General features: G+C 49.7%; 1 protein-coding gene across 1 annotated transcript in view; it reads right to left on the bottom strand.

Moving 5' to 3' along the window:
• ACSF2 (acyl-CoA synthetase family member 2) overlaps positions 1-15,749 on the bottom strand; it is a 37,566-nt gene extending 21,817 nt beyond the window's left edge. The window contains exons 1-10 of the mRNA XM_080378295.1: positions 15,591-15,749; positions 9,778-9,973; positions 8,241-8,369; positions 7,065-7,118; positions 3,898-4,016; positions 3,513-3,675; positions 2,976-3,071; positions 1,886-2,034; positions 1,203-1,294; positions 6-82 (exon numbers count right to left, since the gene is read on the bottom strand). Of these exons, the coding sequence (XP_080234421.1) occupies positions 6-82; positions 1,203-1,294; positions 1,886-2,034; positions 2,976-3,071; positions 3,513-3,675; positions 3,898-4,016; positions 7,065-7,118; positions 8,241-8,369; positions 9,778-9,973; positions 15,591-15,679 (1,164 nt within the window). The 5' untranslated portion in view covers positions 15,680-15,749. The remainder of the gene's footprint in view (positions 1-5; positions 83-1,202; positions 1,295-1,885; positions 2,035-2,975; positions 3,072-3,512; positions 3,676-3,897; positions 4,017-7,064; positions 7,119-8,240; positions 8,370-9,777; positions 9,974-15,590) is intronic.
• Between the last annotated feature and the right edge of the window lie 241 nt (positions 15,750-15,990).

Here is a 15,990-nt window from a genome sequence, read left to right as displayed (position 1 = left end):
CTTACCACGAGCTCCGGCATGTGCATCCTGGTGATAACCATCTTCATGAGCTCAGGAGGAACAGGAGAACCTGCAATGACTCCTGGAAGAAAGAGGAAAAGATGAGCCTCTTGGAAACCAGCTATTTGTTCCCAGGGGCGATCCCCTCAGAAGGTTCTGCACTCCCAGATTTAAATGCTGGCAAGACCTTTGGGATATACTGGTTCCTGTCAAAATACTTTCTATTTTTATGGATACAGGTCCTGGTTATTCTAGAAGCAAAGGCTGCAGCAAGGCCAATTTGTCTGAATGAATTAAGGGTTGGCAAAATTCACTCGTTAGGAAAATAAACTATCGCATAAACCTAGTCCAAGCTGCAGTTCCCAAAAAGGAAAGAATCAGAGCAGAAAGAGGCACAGATTTTTAGCAGGACAAACACTCCCATCGATCATTACCACCATAAATCAAAAATCTTTCCTCCTGTCTTGCACAGAGCAGCCCTTTTGGGAGAGGGCAGATGACATTTTCACCTGTTCCATCCTAGGGTGACAGAGCAAAAGAGTAAGAGGTAATATATAGGTTTTTCTGGGGAACAAGATGAGACAGGATCATTTTTCACATAACAGAAGTGATTAGGTGATCTGATTAGACGTTTCTTGATGCTCCAGCACCATCTTCTCTCCATGCTGTGATTGCCTGTAAAGGGCCAGTGGTCTCCCTGTTCTAGCTCAGCTGTTCCCGAGGCTCTCCGTGACCAGAGAGGCAGCTCCAGCCCACGGTATCACACCCTCTCCAGTGTTTAGGTGAATGACTTCAAAAGCAGGCAGGAAACTTTAGGTGAGAGAAGTCACAGCAGAGCTCTGCTCCAGGGGCTGCACCAGCCAAAAGCACACAAAGCATCTGCTGCCACACGGTGGTGGCTGCTGAGACCAGAGCTGAGCAAAACCAGGCTATTCCTGGGACCTTCCCTTGCAGATGGAACAGAAAGGTCCTTCCTAGACTGCCTTAAGATGAAAGGAGAGTCCTAAAAATACATAATGCCTGAAGGAAACCCCAGGGAAAGGAAATACAGAAATACAGCATCAAATGAACAGTGGAACACAAGGCTTGTGCCTTCCTCCCTCCAGAAGAGACATTTGCTCGCAAAGCTTCATACAGCCTCTCAGCAGGGAACCAGTAACATCCAGTTTCTTGGGGGTTTTCCATCTGAGTCTGAGACTTACCTCCCCGGAGACTTGACAGGTCATAGGAGTCGAAGTCCGGCTGCGAGAGCATGTCTATAAACATGGTTGGCGTGCCGTGTAGAAAGGAGCACCTTGAGAAAGGGGAGAGGAAAGACAAAGCTGCAGAGCTGGAATGGGGGGCAGCCCAGCTCAGCACCCCACATCCCATCCCATCCCACCCCATCCCACCCCACGCAGGGACCCAGAGCAGGAGCATGGAGGCAGGCACAGCGGACATGCTGCTCATCAGTGCGTATATACATATGTATGTATAAAAATAAACATACATATATGTGCGTATCATGCAGACACAACAATAGATCTTTTGTTTTACACACGAAAAACAAACTGGAAATGCAACTACCCCAGCAGCAGTGCTGGAGGGCACGTGGGCAGGTGTAAAACCACACCAGCCATAGCAAACCAAGACACCGCTATGCTTCCCAGCCAAAGCCCTACCGTGACCTGGAGGATCCCTTATTTTGGGGAAGTGTGACAAATTCCCAGGCTGAAAAGGCAGGATTTAGGCTGCTGAAGTGCCTGTGCAAGTGTGCCCCTGCGAACCTGACTGTCCCGTCACAGGAAGGAAGAGTGTGAGCAGTAGCAGGCAAGCCAAGGGGAGAAAGCCCCGTTGGCCACAAGGCAATGAGCTCCACTGTAACAAGACACAACCAGGCTCTCACTTCTCTCGAGACACTGCCTCCAGCGCAGCCTTCCCCTCGAAACTCGGTGATGAGAAGATGCAGGAGGACCCGTGCAGAGCCATCACCATGCAGCCTCCCACTGATGCCAGGCAATGGTAGAGGGGTGCGGGGAGGCCAACACGATAATCCTGGGATCAAGCCAAAGACAATGGTGAGGAGACGAGATCTGCCAGTCTGTGACTCGCCCGTCTCACTGCCAAAGAGCAAATATCTGAACAGAGAAGTTTTCCCTGATTCACTGAAAACTGGCTGGAAATCTGACATCCATCCGTGTTCCCGTTAGGTGGAAACGCATGTTCCCGTTAGGTGGAAATGCTTCCTGCCTTTACTAAGAACCACTTTGGGAAGTTTTTAATGTCAAAATTTCATTCTGTAATTTTACAATGTCTTTTGTTTGCTGGACTTTTTGGTCTGGTACTGCTTATACATTATTTTATGATATCCCAGAGGGGAGTGGTAATGCTATGTCAGGCGTGAAATACACAGGACTTGCCACATGCTGTTAATTTTATGATGTTTTTAAAAACACCAAAGGCTCTGAAAACTGACTGAAACAATGCATATTTTTTCTGGATCAAAGCTGTTGTATTAGAAATAACTACCACAGAACTTTGAGAGAAAAAATTTGCTTTTAACAATTTTTAAAAGAAACTACAAATAGAAAGGTCATATCCTGATAGGAGTTACGAGACTGTATACATGACATGAAATAATCACGCAAAACAAATTAAAACTTCATTCAACAGAATTCAAAGCTAACATCCAGAGTCTTGTAATTGTTTGAAATGAGTATTCACCAAAATGAAAAGTGATTAATTTCACAATTTTTCCCCTACAAAAAGATTTGGTGGGTTCCCCCCTCCCCCCCCGGCCTCGATAAAAACTTCCCATGAAACTAAAACGAAACATCAGTGAAACTCCACTGAAATGAAAGATGTTATGCATGAATCTCCCTCGCTGTCACTCATAGCAAACTTGCCCTTATGCTGAGCCAGCACCAACGCTGTCCCCACGCATGGTCTCTGTGGCATGGGAGAGCACCCCTAAGCATGTCCCCACCGCAACCCACCTGCTGTGTGATCCCCAGCCTCAGACCGATCAGATTGGCATTATTCACGATGTTCCTGTGAGAGAGGGTGGCTCCTTTGGGGCTTCCCGTTGTCCCCTGAAAGACACAGGGTGTTACAAAGTGACCCCCCCCTTTTCCAAAGATGAGTGATGTGTGCTCTGATTGCCCAGGCAGGTTCCGGGGTGATCCTGCACTTCATTCTCCATTCAGACATGGGAGACTTTTTTTTTTTTTTTTCTTACTTTAACAGCATCTGAAACCCAAGCCACACCAAAATAAAATGACTCGCCTTCAGCTGCACAGGGTTCACAGGACACCCTCTTATCTCCACCAGCCCTCAACCACGAGCTGAGCAGCAAGAATGGCAGCAGCGAGGGGAAATGCTGGAACACTTCCTCCATCCCTCAGCAGAAGATGGAACCAGGTCTCAGAGGGCAGAAGGTGAAGGAAATGGGATTCTCAGCATCACCCACATCTTTCCCTGCACCCCCAGCGAGGAACCCAACTGCGAGGCACGGAGTGGGCAGAAGCACCTACTGAAGTGAACTGGATGTTGATGGGCTCGTCGCAGGAGAGGGTCCGCTGCAGGGCTCTCAACTGCTTCACGTGGCTGCTGTCCCCAGCCTGCATCACCTCATCCATGTGGAAGGTGCCAGGCAGCTTCGAGTCCACTGTGATGACAATGGATAAGTCAGGCAGCCTGGCGGAAAGAAAAATACCATCAACATTAATGGAGCAAGGAGAAAACTGCCTGGGTGGGTGTTCAGTGGTCCGGGCAAACCTCCAGGGCAGCCTGACTCCTTCTCTTCAGGTAAGACCCTGCGTGGGTCCTTCTTCCACCAGAGCCTGTGCTGCGCAGCTGAGAGGACACAAGGACACAGCTGTGAGGTCGGTGCACAGACACCAGTTGCTCCCAACTCACCTTTTGCTCTTTAATCCCCCTGGAGTGGATTTTTCCAGCTCGGGACACGACTGCTTTAGGATATCATAGTATTTCTGTGTTTTAAATTGAGTAGGAAACACCAGGGCCTTACAGCCAACCTGTGAAGGGAGACAGAAACTTATGAGAAGTTGGGTTGATGTTCAAGGACATGATAAAGAGCAGTCACCACCGACACAGGGGGACACAGCCCTGTGACCCCACACAGCAAGCGTCGGGCATTAACAGCGCACTGGGATTTTCTTCTATAAGCACATGACGTGAGTTCTCTCCAGACTAAACCTGGAGATTTTTTAGCTTTTCCTAGGAAGAAAGTGGTTCAAAGATTTTCTGAAGAAGATAACCAAGGTCCCTGCACAGCGAGGGCACAGCAGCCATGCTCCTGGGGCTGGGGACATGTCTCCCGCAGGCATGTTCGCTGAGGGCAAATGCAAACCAAGCCCTTACAGCTGTGCACTCGCAAAACACGGTGAGCGGAGGGCAAGGTGCTGTTACTGCACGCCCAGCACGCCAAGCCCTGATCCCAGTGCTCAGCTGGTGCTTTGCTCCTCCCCGGTGATCGGTGCAGGATGGGCTGGGTGCTGCTCCCAAGAGCAGATCCTGGGGGAGAGCAGATCCTGGGGGATGAACAGATCCTGGGGCTCCCACTTCTCCCAGGACTGACACTCATTGCCAGCGCAAGGCAAACAACCGATTTTTCAGATTAAGAGTCGCAACAAAGCATCCAGTCCCAAAATCCAAAGGAAAAAAAAAAAAAATCATTTGAGTTGATCTGAAATGAGGTTTTTTGAGGAACTTTAGAAAAATCAAGGAGACCTGAAGATTGCCTCTCAGGTCAAGCCAAAGTTTTGTTGTGTTTTTTTTTGTTAAGGTGTTCCATTTCCTAAGTTTTTTCCACCTCTTTTTAAAGCATTAGCTATTTTGAAAATTAAAACATTTTTTTATTCAACCTTTACTTAATCCTGAAACAAAGCATTTTAATTACACCAAGAATTTCTTTCTTTTTCAGCAGAGATTTGCTGAATTTGACCCAGATTTGCAAACTGCTTTCATCTTCCAAAAAAAAATGCATTCTTGTCAAATAGATTATTTACATAAATGATTTACTCTGCTGTTTTCATTATTTTCCCAAGGTCTGTGAAATAAGGAGACCAAGGCTATGCCAATAAATTATTTGTAAATACCCTCTGGGGTTTGTCAGAAGGCAAAACAAACATTTATTCTATTTTCTGGAATAATCTGCTCAGAACCCAGGGGAGTGAATGTGCTCTGGGATGTTTTGAACCTCTCTAACTTTTTGCTATTAGTTCCCTCAAACTACTACTCTGGTTGAACTAGTTTTACGAGACAGATGCTATGTGAGGAGCGGAGCTTGCAGGGCAGATGATATATGAGATAAGGGTCTCTCCTTGGGTGGGCATCTCCCACTTGGTCTCAACTTGAATGGCAGCAGAGCCATCTTCAAAGGACCAGCCATATGAAACCTGCCACCAGTTTGCTTTTGCAAAGCCCTGGAAACACAGCAGGAATTGGAGGAATGGTTATTCAGCATGTATTTCTGTATATGCCAAAGGAAGGGAACCTGATGGAGCAAGGAAGGGACTGCACAGGACCCAACACGGAGAGCCCTAAAGTCTTCAGGGGGTTTGTGGTGCAAATAAATACACCAGAGATCCCAGTGCCAAAGGTACATGGAAAAGCTAGGAACGCTAGCAAACCTGGGAGGGTGAGACAGGAGTAATCCCCAGTGGAGCTGCAAGCGCGTTTCTTCTTACCCCATCGATACTCCAGATTTACACTGGAGGAGAAAGTCAGAGCAGACTCTGACACAAGAGATGGAAAGGAAAACAAAAGCCAAGTCTCACTGGCGCACAAGGCAAGTACCGACATGCACACTTCTACCTGGTGAGAGAAGCAGGACATCCACGCTGGAAAAGATGTGCTTCACTGCAGCTCTGTGCTCAATTCTAACACATAAAACCAGGAGTGACACCCGTGAGGGTAGGGTAAGAGGATTAAATGAAGGATGAAATGGGAACACAAACTGCAGCCCAGAAACTGAATTACAGAGTTTCTGATGCGAGAGAAAAGTCACCCTTCGTTGCTAGAAATAATCTGCTTTCCAGGTAAAGCAAGAACTTGGTGCTGGGAAGCCCCAGAAGTGGTTCTCTCTCTTCTAGTACCAGCCTTTGATTTAAAGCTGAACAAACCACAGATGAACAGTTAGGTTCTTAATCCTGGGATTAACTTTTAGCCATCAAATGTTTAATAACCTGAATTCCCCATTACTGGAGCTAAGAAGCCAGAACATGTTAAACTGATTGATGCTCTGCACGTTGCAAACTCAATCCCAGGCAGGTACGTGAGGGTAGCTGGGGCAGTGAGGCTCAGACAGCAGAAAGATGTCAAGCAGTGGCAATACTTAGGACTTAAACCAGGTTAAACTCAAAGCCAGCAAGGCCTAGGACAAATCTGGGAAGGAGAAATCAAGCTACTAAGTAGGCTGGTCCTTTCTGAGCCTTTCTCCTTTCAAGGTTAAAATCCCAGATGGTGATTTTTGCCCCAAGCAGGAGACAGGCAGGATGGCACCGAGCCGGGGAGGGCAGGCGCAGGGTGCTCTCCATCCCAGGCAGGCTGGAGCATGAGTGTGGGGAAGCTAGAACCGATCTAAGGCAGATGTTGCCTTCAGAGACTGCAGCCACGCTCTGTTATTACATAGTCTCTGCTTTCCTGGCTTCTCAGGTAGTGCCTGGGGCAGATATTTAGTCTTGCCTTGTTTTCCTCATTTTCTAGTAAACAATTTCTGGCAGGTATGGTTGTTATTGGTGTCATATGGGCAGGACACTGTTGTTAGCAGGGAGAGAGAGGGATGAGGATGCAGAAGTCTCCATCAAACAGACAAGGTGGCAGCCACAGGGGAGAGCAACAAATGTGCCCACTTAACTGCAGCTTCACCCCCTTGGTCGCTGCGTGGTGGTGTTCCGTCTACACAGCCACCAACAGCTCTGCTCTCCAGCTCTCCCTGACACGTGCAAACCTTAAGTAGAAGCTCATCTGTGCTGTGTCCCCACCATCCCCTTTAACAGACAGCTGCTCATCTGAGCTCTCACAACAAATCAATTAACATTTCCAGCAAGTGCCATACAAACCTTCCTGAGGACAAACTCCAGCTCAAGGGCCTGGTAGGCTGGATTCACGGATACCTGAAGAGGGAGAGGCAAGAAGGTTGATCAGAGTTACCCTTGCCTTGAAACCCCTCTCCCCTAACACATATTCCAACAGAGAAGTTCTCCCAGGGACAAGCCACACTCAAAGCTTTTCCTCCAACAGGCAGAACTGAGAGCTCACCAGAACAGGGATTTCACATTCACCAGAAATCCTGTGTTTGCATGAAAGAAAACAACGAAAAAGAGAAGAGCTTATGAGAGGACACATAATCAAAACAGAGTCTCAGGAACAGAAACCCCAGCTCCTGTCTCACAGGCAGACATTCAGTTCATTAAACCAAAGACTCAAAACTCCAGTGCAAGTCAGGTTTCTTGATGGAGAGCCATGAAAACACCAGCTCTCTCCTGCCCAGCTCTCCACAGAAGCAGCATCAGCTGCTGGATCTGAGTTCACCATCAGGCTCATACTGAGCTGTGCTCATCCACCCTCACACTGTGTCTTAGACCCTGGGATCAACCACAACGAAGAAAACAGACCAGCAGACAGGGTGCAGTCCTTACCACAGTGCACCGCCTAAATAAGAGGCATTTTGGTGAACATGCTGGGTCATACTATCAAATGAAAATTGGCTTTTGAGGATATGCAGCTTGGACTAGACTCTTAAGTGGAGCATTTGCACTGAAGCAATACAGACCCTATTTAGGAGGGATCTAAATAGCTGGTGACTGTTTAGGACAGCAGCATGCTACATAAAAATGGTCCTATTTATATTTATTAAATGTATATACATTTATATACCTTATATTTTATATATAATGTATATGTTATTTATATACCGTATATAAAATGTATTATATACTTCTAAATGGTCCTATTTATAAAAGCACATCTCCTTCCACCATCAGCCGCTGCAAGCAAGGTCACAGCAGTTCATTTCTTGCTGCTCCTTCCTCTGCAGTCTGCTTCCCTACACAGCAGAGGGCAAAGATGCACGGGGCCGCACAGATGTTGTTTAAATACTCAATTCAGTTAAGCATGGGTAAGAGCATGGAAAAAAGAGACAACAAACTTTACTCCCCAATACCTTCTGTTGCTTTTTTGCCTCTGTTTCCTTTCCCAACAGACTGCTAAAAACCCAGACACAGCAAACTCCTTACCAGGATGATTCCTGCCTGGACAGTTGCAAACTGCATGAGAACCCACTCATATTTATTGGGACCCCACATCCCCAGCCGGTCTCCCTTCTTCAGGCCAAGAGCCAGAAGCCCAGCCGACATGCGGTCCACCTGTAAAATACAAGTGCCTGAGGATCACACACAGGATGCAGTGGGGAGTATTTGTCTCCAGGCGCTGCCTTCTGGGCAAAAAGCATCGTCTTTGCAACTGGAATTGGACAGAATGTACCTCTTCTGCACAGCCTGCCTGCTACTGCCGCAGCAGCATCCTCTGAGCCAGTGCGTGGACCAGCCCCTGCTTAGCGGGTTGACTGAAAGCATAAAAATAACAAGTGTGGAACAATACAGCAAAGCAGGGGGGAAACCAAACCAGGAAATTATGTACAAACAGTTGCAAATTCTTGCCCAAAGTCTAGTTAACATCTAGCTCCTCATCAACTCAGCTTAGGGCTCAGCCTTACCCACACGCTGGGCCCATCTGCACTGCTGGATCTGCCTCTGTCCCAGCACATCGCTTGCTTCTAACAAGGCTCAGGTGAAGAAAACTGTATTGAGTGATTTTTGGCCAGTTTGGGGTTCCTATCCTCATTAAATTGAATTCAACCACTCTATTAACATGACTACTTTATTTTGCAAGATGGTAAGTAAGCATGCATCTGGTGTGCAGATGGATGTGTAAATATTCTGAGGTGTCCAGGAAAGTTGTTATAGTTTTTTTTTTTATGTTCTCAAATGAATTTATGAAATCTACCTTGTAGGAGATATAGCTGGAATTTTTATTGAGAAATTTAGTTCTGAATTACAGCCTACTTTTTAAAATTACGGTGAACACAGCTAATCTCGTTTATCTGAATGGATGTAACCAAAATGCTAGTAAATCTGAAAAAAAAAAGCCCAAACAATTCTTCCTATCCCAGACCATATCATACATTTCACAGAAACTTTCCAGGTAGTTAGCCTTGAAATATTGCCCTGCCATTCAGAAGACACATAAACATGTATTTGTATGCAATACACACGCATACACATGCATAGATACACCCACACGCATTTTTGGAATTGTTATTAGGACCTGCTCCTTGACTTTGCTCACTTGCCTTTGTGCTTGGACTAGAAACCTCCACGCGCTCAGGACCTCTGACAGTCAGACCGAGTGACTAATACAAGAGCTGCGGGCTGCTCCAGTGGAGAAAAACACTGTGGCTCAGCCCACAACACATCAGATAAGGGTAATCATTTTTAATTATGAAAGTTCATTCTGGGATATTCAGCAAGCATTTTACACGGGCTGCCTTCCCCCTTTGATCTCGAGACCCTCAGGAGGATGGAGGCAGTGCATGCCCAGCGGTGTGTGCTGGGGAGGTGCACTTGCCCCCTGCTCAGGGCCAGGATGAGGACCCACATATAACATGCCTTGCTCCTGAGCTGAGCAATGAAACCATTTCCCATTTCTCCATCACGCCTGCTGCTGCCCTCATCCACCCGCCTGAACCCTCTGAAGGGTGAGCCAGGCACTCACCTCCTCCTTGAACTGAGCAAATGTCTTCTGAACTCCATCTCGGCAGAAGACCAAGGCGTCGCGATCAGGAAAGCGCTCAACGGTCTCATCCAGGCACTGGCCCACAGTTTTGGTGAGAAGGGGGATGTCTGTGGTCCCCTGGATATAGCTGTTGGTCACCCTGTGGGAGGCAGAGGGCCTCCCTGTGTGCAGGGCACTGTGAGGGGAAAAAAAAAAAAAAAAAGGTATTTTTTATTATAACCCATCAATACAATTCTCCCCATCTGAAAGGATTATCAACCTGCGGACAGTACCAGGAGTACCCGATGCACATCCCTGCCCCAGTGAGAACCACAGGCAGCTGCTTCAGTGGGTCAAGACAAGGAAGACCTTCCTCCAAAAGGACCTGTGTGCAGCAGCCCAGGGGCACTGGGCAGGTGGGTGGCCTCAGCAATCCCACTGCACCCACCCAGACCTGCCCACACCAGTGGGCAGCACAGGCAGAGCCCACATCCCTCCACTGAAAACCAGGGTCCTGCCAACTGATGGGGAAGGAGCCTGCAACAGCCCTGCGGGCCGGGCACAGCCTGGTCCTACAGTCATTCACCTGGGGTGAAAACTACCTGGATATTTTGGGATGTATGGATAGAGTATGGGCTCTGCAGTTTACTGAGAGATGGCAACTGGGTTTGGCCTTACTGCGACATTAAAAAGTGCAAATAACTTGGAAGGAACACAATCCAATCTGTAGTGCAATTCCTCCAACTGGCTTCTCTCTGCTGGAAAGAGCAGATGACTGAGAAAAAGGAAGTTAAAATTAGTCAGAGATCCATCTCCAAACACGGTCTGTGGAGAAGAGCCTAATTCTGCAGAACAGAAACTGTTTAGAAGAGTTCAAAGAAGCTGAGCTGTAACCAAGAGGCATTTCAGAGTAATGATGTGTGCATGCAATGGTGAGCGGGCTGCACCCGCTTTGCTGTTTCTGCCAGCTAGACTGCAACGAGCTTACAGCATCGGTAAAGTGAGGGGCTACCAGCGAGAGGAGGGGGAAGAAGTGCGGAGGCAATAACAGAGCAGACTCACAGGGTGGGGGAGCCTACACCCATTGCAAACGTGGGAGAGGAGGGGAGGGAGGTGTTTTGGCAGAGCAGCACCCGGGCAGGAATGGCACAACAGGGTCCTCAAGAGGAGCACAGAGACGTTGTGCCAGAGGCCAAGCTGGAGATGAAACATTGTTAGGAGAGGCAGCAGTGAGAAGATGTGGGCAAGGCGGTAGAGAAAATTTTTAAATCATTAAGGCTTTCACTGAGGTCTGATCATCAGTGGAAAAGCAGTGACCTCCCCTTAAAACACAGCTCCTGACTGTCCGAGCGCTGCAGTTCTTGCCCTGATTTCTCTCTCCTCCTCCGAGCCTCACCCTGCCCCAGCAGCCACCCCCTGCCATGCTGTCCTCCTCCCCGGGCATCCCCCCGCTTTCTCTGTGCCTCCTCTTCTTCCCTGCCTCCCTCCATGCTTTTAGCTCTCCATTCCCACCTTAGGAGATGACCAGAAAGGCCAGGGTTAAGTGACACTTGTGGGGTGCAGAGCTCAGAGGCAATGCCCTGGGTTTGCAGGTTCAGTGTATAATGGAGGGATTCCTGCCCTAGAGAGGAAAACTAGACCAGCCCGAACTCAATTTCCCCCATTTGTTACAGGATCAATATTCTGCAAAGATTCGGTGCTATTTACCATGACAGATTTGTTTTCCTGCCCATGAGAAACAAAACCCAGCATGAAATTACTTCCTCTGCAGGGCAGAGTTCAGTCTCAAGAGAAGCACAGAAGAAGATTTTCCCTCCCGGGAGGAGTTCTGCTCCGAGAGCTGAGCAAATGACCTGACCCTCTTTCCCCAATGGCTTCTTGGCAGATGGAGCATTGTGCAACTCCGGCTGATGCTGTGCGGCCATCCTCCTTGCAGAGCTCTTGAGCAACTCACATCAAGGCTGTAGGGCTGCTGGAGGAGGACTTGACAGGGGTAAATGCTAAACCAAACTATCTTTTATCGTTTGAAAGCTCCTGGGCAAGGCACATAGATAAACTGGGAGATGAGAGATAGCACTGCGGAACAAAAGCCTTTGTAAATAGAGGTTATGTAAAATAAAGGTTGAAAAAAACTCTCTCTAACCTAAGGGAAGGATGAATGCTCTTGGGAAAGTGGTAAAAGCCACTGCTGCCACGGCCACTTGCTGTTTGAAATGGCAACTGGAGAAGCCACTGTCCCATCACCGTAGGGTGATCTCAGACAAGCAGCTCCAGCCGCTCATGCAGGCTGACGAAGAAACCACAGGCTGTTCATGAAAACGCTCAATGGAGACAACCACACTCGCATCTCCCTAAAGCCAAGTCACCTCCCGTTTCACCCGAGCCTGTCCCTAAACATGGATTTTCTGTTCCAGCTAAGGCACGGTCCAGCTCCCTGCTGGCTCCCACAGCCTGGGAAGGGCTGGAGCAGCCACAGAGCAGCTGCAGACCCAGTTGTGCAAGAGCACTTTCCCTGAGCACCACCTCAGGGCTTACTGGGAGCCCAGCAGGCTCAGCACTGGGCTGCAGTGGGAGCAAGTAAACACACAAGCATTTCATGGAATACGTCAGTTCCTCTGGGGATATCACATAAGGAACTAATGGGCCAAAAATTGGGTCCAACATGTTCTTCTACCACATGACTGAAAAAGCAAAAGAACAAAACCTCATCACAAAGAGAGGCAAAGAGCCAAAGGGTTTTGCTGACCTCGAAGGAGCTGGACTTCCACACTAAATGCAAGGTGCAAAGCCAGAGCCTAAGCCAGTTCCACCTCCAGCCTTCATGGCTACGGCTTCCTCCCTGCCTCCACACAGGGGGATGAAAGAGCATCACAGAGCAGTACAACATGTCTATACAAAGCCCTTCACTCCAAAACATTGTGCAAATACAGTCAGAGGTCCCAAGCACTCACATCTTCAAATGAAAGCATCAGCAGCTCTGTAATTAGAGCCTAAGATATCTTATGCTCATAACCCAGAGCCGCTAACTCCTCTCAAAGCGCTTGCTCACGTGGTTTCTTTGAATATGTTGAGGAAAGCGAAATCACAGCTGTCATCTAGTTTGAGCTCCCTGAATACTGGTCCGATGTTTGCGTGTGCTTCAGCATTTCTGTATCCCTAATCTCCTGGCCATGGCAGAAGTGAAAGATGTGACATAAAACAGAGCAGGCTGCTGGAAGCACTGGGAATCAGGAATGGAAGGAATGGGGCAGATACAAGATACATTTGTTATCAGTAGCATCATGCTGGAAATAACATAGGGTTGGTCTCCCTCCTGCCTATAGCCAACAGCATGTGTACATATCTGATCTGAAAGAATGTATCAAAAAACCTCTACAAAAAAAGGGTCCAAACAATTTAGAAATAATCTCTTGGTTCAGAAAAGAAGTAATTCCCCCTCCATCTCTTCCTATGAAGCATCTGGTACTGCTAGAGCTAAACCAAGACCAATGGTCTGACGGTCTGGTATTACTGCAGCTCTCATTTCCCTGTGTGAGCTGGAGGAGAGCAAATAAAACTCTGCTTCCTCCTGGGTCCCAACATAAACAGTGAAACACTACTCTCGGAGAGCACGTGCCTTCTGTTGGCAACACATTCCAGCAGCAAGACAGCCCGCAGTGCCTGCAAATGAGCCAGGCTCATCGCCAGGCTGCTCCTGCAAACTCCTTAACCCTGGAGTTCAGCAGTGCAACGGAATGGAGAAACATCAGAGACCCAGGGAAAAGGCATCGCCTTCCCATCCCGGGTGAAGGCAGGCAAGGAGCTGAGCCCTGGCAGACCCAGCAAGCACTCCTGCCGGACGGTGGCCAGCAGAAACAATCAGACTGAAACAAGCACTCTGGACTAATCCTAGGAGCTCTTTGTGTTTATTGCTGAATAGCCCCAGCTAACATTTTATAGCTGTTGATAGAAGACAACCAGCTTCATTTTTCACCTTTAACTCCTCACCAGTCTCTACGGAAATTATCAGAAGGGAAAAGAGACGAATGCAAGATCAGCATAACCTGTCCCCCATGACAAGCACGCAAGCAAGCTCCTGCTTTGCCGCTGCAAAGGACATTGAGCTGAGCTGTGGTGCCATCTCCTCTGCACACAGGGGAACAGCCCTGCCCTCCCAGGGCTTGGGAACCATCCTGGCTGCACTTCACACCCAGAGAGGCTCACCAGCAGCTTTGTCCATGGGCATCTACCAGGAGCTTCACCCCCAAAGTGAGAAGTTTTGGGTCTTTTATATACCACAACTACAATAAAAAGGTGGTGAGAGTTAACCCTGGCCTTACCTCTTCTTTACTCTTTAGAAGAACCCTGCTGACTAACGAGTTAACCAGGTTCTCATTGCTTTTGTTTGTTTTAGGTCAAGAAAGGATCAAGTCCCCACAGCTTCCAGCTTGCTGCTGCAGCAGACTTTTTGGTTACATTTCCCACCGCACCTCCCTCCCCTCCACACTTTTTCTGCCAGAAGGATAAATATTGTTTAACACGAGGAGCAGAATTTAATAAACTTATTTAAAACATTACTAGAAAGAGTTTACTCCTCTCAATACATGGTCTTTTTCTCAAAGCGCTTTGTCTCCCTGCCCCTCAGTTTAACTCCTGGGCTGGAGTCCAAGTTGCAGCAAACTCTCTGCCATGCGTCCCTCCTGATCCCGATTCCTAAGTAGAGGTTGCAAAATGGCAGTCTTGGCCCCAGCCACACATGGGCTTCAGCCACGCCGCTCCTGCTCTCAGCCCAGCCAAAAAGAAACAGCTAGACACCGAGTGTGGAAAAGCAAATGCTGCTCCCCACGGTTTTTGGGGACTCACTACCTAAGAAGTCATGCCTCCCAGTGAGCGTTAGGCTCCCAGTATCGGCTAATCCTCCAAAGCCCTTCCCAATGCCAGTTGATTTCCTATTGCTGTTCTTTGCCACAAACTTGCTCCAAGAGGTAGCGCTGAAAAAAAGCGAGGCAAAGACCTGGCTGGACCCCCCCCGAACTCCTCGGTGCCCTGGACCTGCAGGCACCCCAGTGCCCCCCCACCACTCAGAGGTCCGCACGGCCGCAGGGGGACAGGGACACTGCCCAACAAAGCCCACGAGTCAGAGCACTGAAGGAGGATGGAGAAGCTGTTTGATACATTTTTGTTAATGCTATCAGGATGCAGCTGCTGTACAAATAAAGTTCAGCCCCGGACACAGGCTTACATCCCTCTGCATGCTCCATGGGGCTTGTCACTGCCCCTGGTCCCCTCCCAGGCCAGGGGGGCAGAGCCAGGGGATGAAGCCTGGCTTCGGCCACTTTGGAAGGGTTTACGGAAGCCAAGGGACCACGATGCACACTGAGAGTGGCACCTCCAGCTGAACCTGCCCTCCCGGCGTGTGGCCACCCACCTGGCCAGACACCCACATCGCTCTGTTGCTGCCCTATAGCTCCTGTCCTCCACCACACATGGCCCCTAGAGCCCCCATCCCTGTTTCTACAGCCTCCATACCCTACAGCCCCCTCATCTTCTGCTTCCACAGTCCTCCATCCCCTATAAGCTCCCCACCACCTCCCACCCACAGCCCCATCCCCTATAGCCCCCATCCTCTGCCCCCACAGCCCTCTATCCCCTGTAGACCCCATCCCCAGTCCCCACAGTCCTCTATCCCCTATAGCCCCTGTCCCCAGTCCCCACAGCCCCTCTAGCCCTTCTACCACCCATTCCCAGTCCCCACAGCCCCCTGTCCCCTATAGCCCCCTGACCCCTACAGCCGCCCATCCCTCCATCCCCACACAGCCCCCCCCGGGTCCTACCTGCGCGGCGGAGCCCCTCGCCGCCCCCCCAGCCGGCGCAGGAGGGGCAGCCCGCGGTGGGCCAGCGCTGCCAGCCGCACCGTGGCCATCCCTGCGGCCGCGGCGAGCACCGGGCGCCCGGCCCGGCCCGCCGGTCGATGGGCGGGGGCGGGGCCACGGGGCCCGCCCCAGCCCCACTCCCGGCCCGCCCCGGGGGGCTGCGGTTCCCCTCGGCCCCGGCGCCGGGGGAGGTGCCCGGAGGGAGGGGCGGCGGGGGCTGAGCGGGGACCCCGCGGCTGGCAGCACCCAGCGGGTGCTCAGCTCGGGGCTCATATCCCTCCGCACGCTGCCTGGGGGTCGTCGCTGCCCCCGGTCCCCTCCCAGGCCGGAGGGGGGTGGGGGGTGGGCGGTGCAGAGCCAG

This window comes from Falco punctatus (assembly GCF_963210335.1).
Source record: "Falco punctatus genome assembly, chromosome: 1".
Lineage (NCBI taxonomy): Eukaryota > Metazoa > Chordata > Aves > Falconiformes > Falconidae > Falco > Falco punctatus.
Note: the sequence above shows the minus strand (reverse complement) of the source record. Positions and strands in the feature narration are given on the sequence as shown.